Here is a 1,855-nt window from a genome sequence, read left to right as displayed (position 1 = left end):
ATATGAACAGTGAAGACTTCTCCCCAGCTAGAAATTTATGACTAAAATGTTACAGAACATAGTAAGAGTATACATTCCAATAACCTCAAAGAGAAATTTATTTTAATTTCACTGCTTTTGGGAAATGCATGCATTCTTTGAATGGAAAGAAAATTGCTAGACTGCAAATTACTACAAATAACAGACTGCAAATTATTCTCCTTTTAAGAGGGAGGAGAGAGGGCTTCCTGAAAAAGAAAACAAACAAAAAAAAGAAGGATCTGACCTGGTAAAGTCTCCTCGAAAAAATGTAAAAATGCTAATCTGATAGTCTGGATCAGAATGTTTCCTACGTCAAAAAAAAGAGAGAAACAAACAAACAAACAAAAAAGACCTAAGTAGCTGTATTGCAAGTCCTGGACTCCTTACAGCTTTGTCTGTATCTCACAATTATTATCACTGAAATTATTAGTAAAACTGGGTGTAATCTCTGACGATACATGTGAGTCTCACTTGACGGTCCAATCCATTGTGTTACTCTTTTGAGAAACTGATGAGTTTTGCCCACATGGATAATGGGAAATATGAAGACAATTATATGTGTGGAATCAAACACCCCCTGCCACTCACCTTCACTTGAAGCAGAAGTTGCCGTGGCCGCTCTCCTATCCCTGGGAACGTTTGCTGTGCTTTGGAGGGCGTCATCTCTGTGTGTGGGCCCTCCCTTCCCCTCTAGATCTGCGAAAGCTTTGCTGCTCTCAAACCAGTGAATCTCAGGACTTGATATATAAATATCCCAGCTTCTTTTGCTTCTGTAATATGTAGGGACTACTTGGGGATCCATATTTGAAAATGAAATGTGTGTTGTTGGGCTCAGGACACATCACCCCATAGTGTGACTGTAGGAGACCCAAATATGCCACCCCAAAATATTCCTCTTTGGCATATTTCAAACTGGTTATTTTGAGAAATTGCAGACATAGGCATAGCTTGTAAAGGAAATTTACATCTATAAAGGAAATCTATGTTAGCAATATTATCTATATTAGGAAGAAGGCTGCTTCTGGACAAGTTTTATTACCCAAGAGAGAATCCTTACCTGAATAACAAGGCCATCTTTATTCACCACATTGATTTTCTCCCTTTACCCTTCCGTAACTTGTCTTCACCACACCCCAGAAGCCCCAGACCCTATTCCTTTCAGTAGCTTAGGATGTTATATAAGCTTCAATCATCTGGCCCTCCTTTGAGACATATTTTTGTGGGATTCCTACAGGTATACACCTAAATATGCTTTTTCTCCTGTTAATTTTATTTTGTATCGACTTAATTTTTAGCCCAGTTAAAGAACATAGGAGGGTGGAGGGAAGCTATTTTTCCCTCCCCTACAGAAGGGAAAAGGTGTTTCCCATTTCTAGGACTAAGAAAAACTCCCCTGATATGAGGGAAAGGAGAATAAGAATAATGGTGTACTGGTGGATGCGGGTGGGAAGATGAAAGAAAGAGTTGAGGGAGTCAGCCCTGAGCTGCGGGTGTGCAGAGCCATGCTGGGAGAAGAGGGGGCTGCAGGGGTGGCCTTGCCTGCCGCTCAGATCAGCACTTCATCAGTGTCCGGAGTCATCAAGTCAGAGACTTGAGCAAGTGTCTAAAGACAACCCACCCTCTGCAAGGATGAGTATTATGCACTTCCCGCTCCCGAGGGATAATCTAACTATTCTTCCTCTTATTATCTGGAGGTAATGTTCCTTGGAAAGAAATAATATCCATATTATTTAACACCATCTGCTATTCTTTGCCATATTCAAGAATCCTTGTCAGCTTTCAGCCAAAACAAAACAAACACACACAAACACACACACACACACACACACACACA

The 1,855-nt window shown here is 40.7% G+C and overlaps 1 protein-coding gene across 1 annotated transcript in view; it reads right to left on the bottom strand.

Moving 5' to 3' along the window:
• KLRD1 (killer cell lectin-like receptor subfamily D, member 1) overlaps positions 1–684 on the bottom strand; it is a 9,823-nt gene extending 9,139 nt beyond the window's left edge. The window contains exon 1 of the mRNA XM_008584855.1: positions 610–684. Within this exon, the coding sequence (XP_008583077.1) occupies positions 610–684 (75 nt within the window). The remainder of the gene's footprint in view (positions 1–609) is intronic.
• Positions 685–1,855: the final 1,171 nt, after the last annotated feature.

Source organism: Galeopterus variegatus, unplaced genomic scaffold (assembly GCF_000696425.1).
Source record: "Galeopterus variegatus unplaced genomic scaffold, G_variegatus-3.0.2 Scaffold3384, whole genome shotgun sequence".
Taxonomy (NCBI): domain Eukaryota; kingdom Metazoa; phylum Chordata; class Mammalia; order Dermoptera; family Cynocephalidae; genus Galeopterus; species Galeopterus variegatus.
Note: the sequence above shows the minus strand (reverse complement) of the source record. Positions and strands in the feature narration are given on the sequence as shown.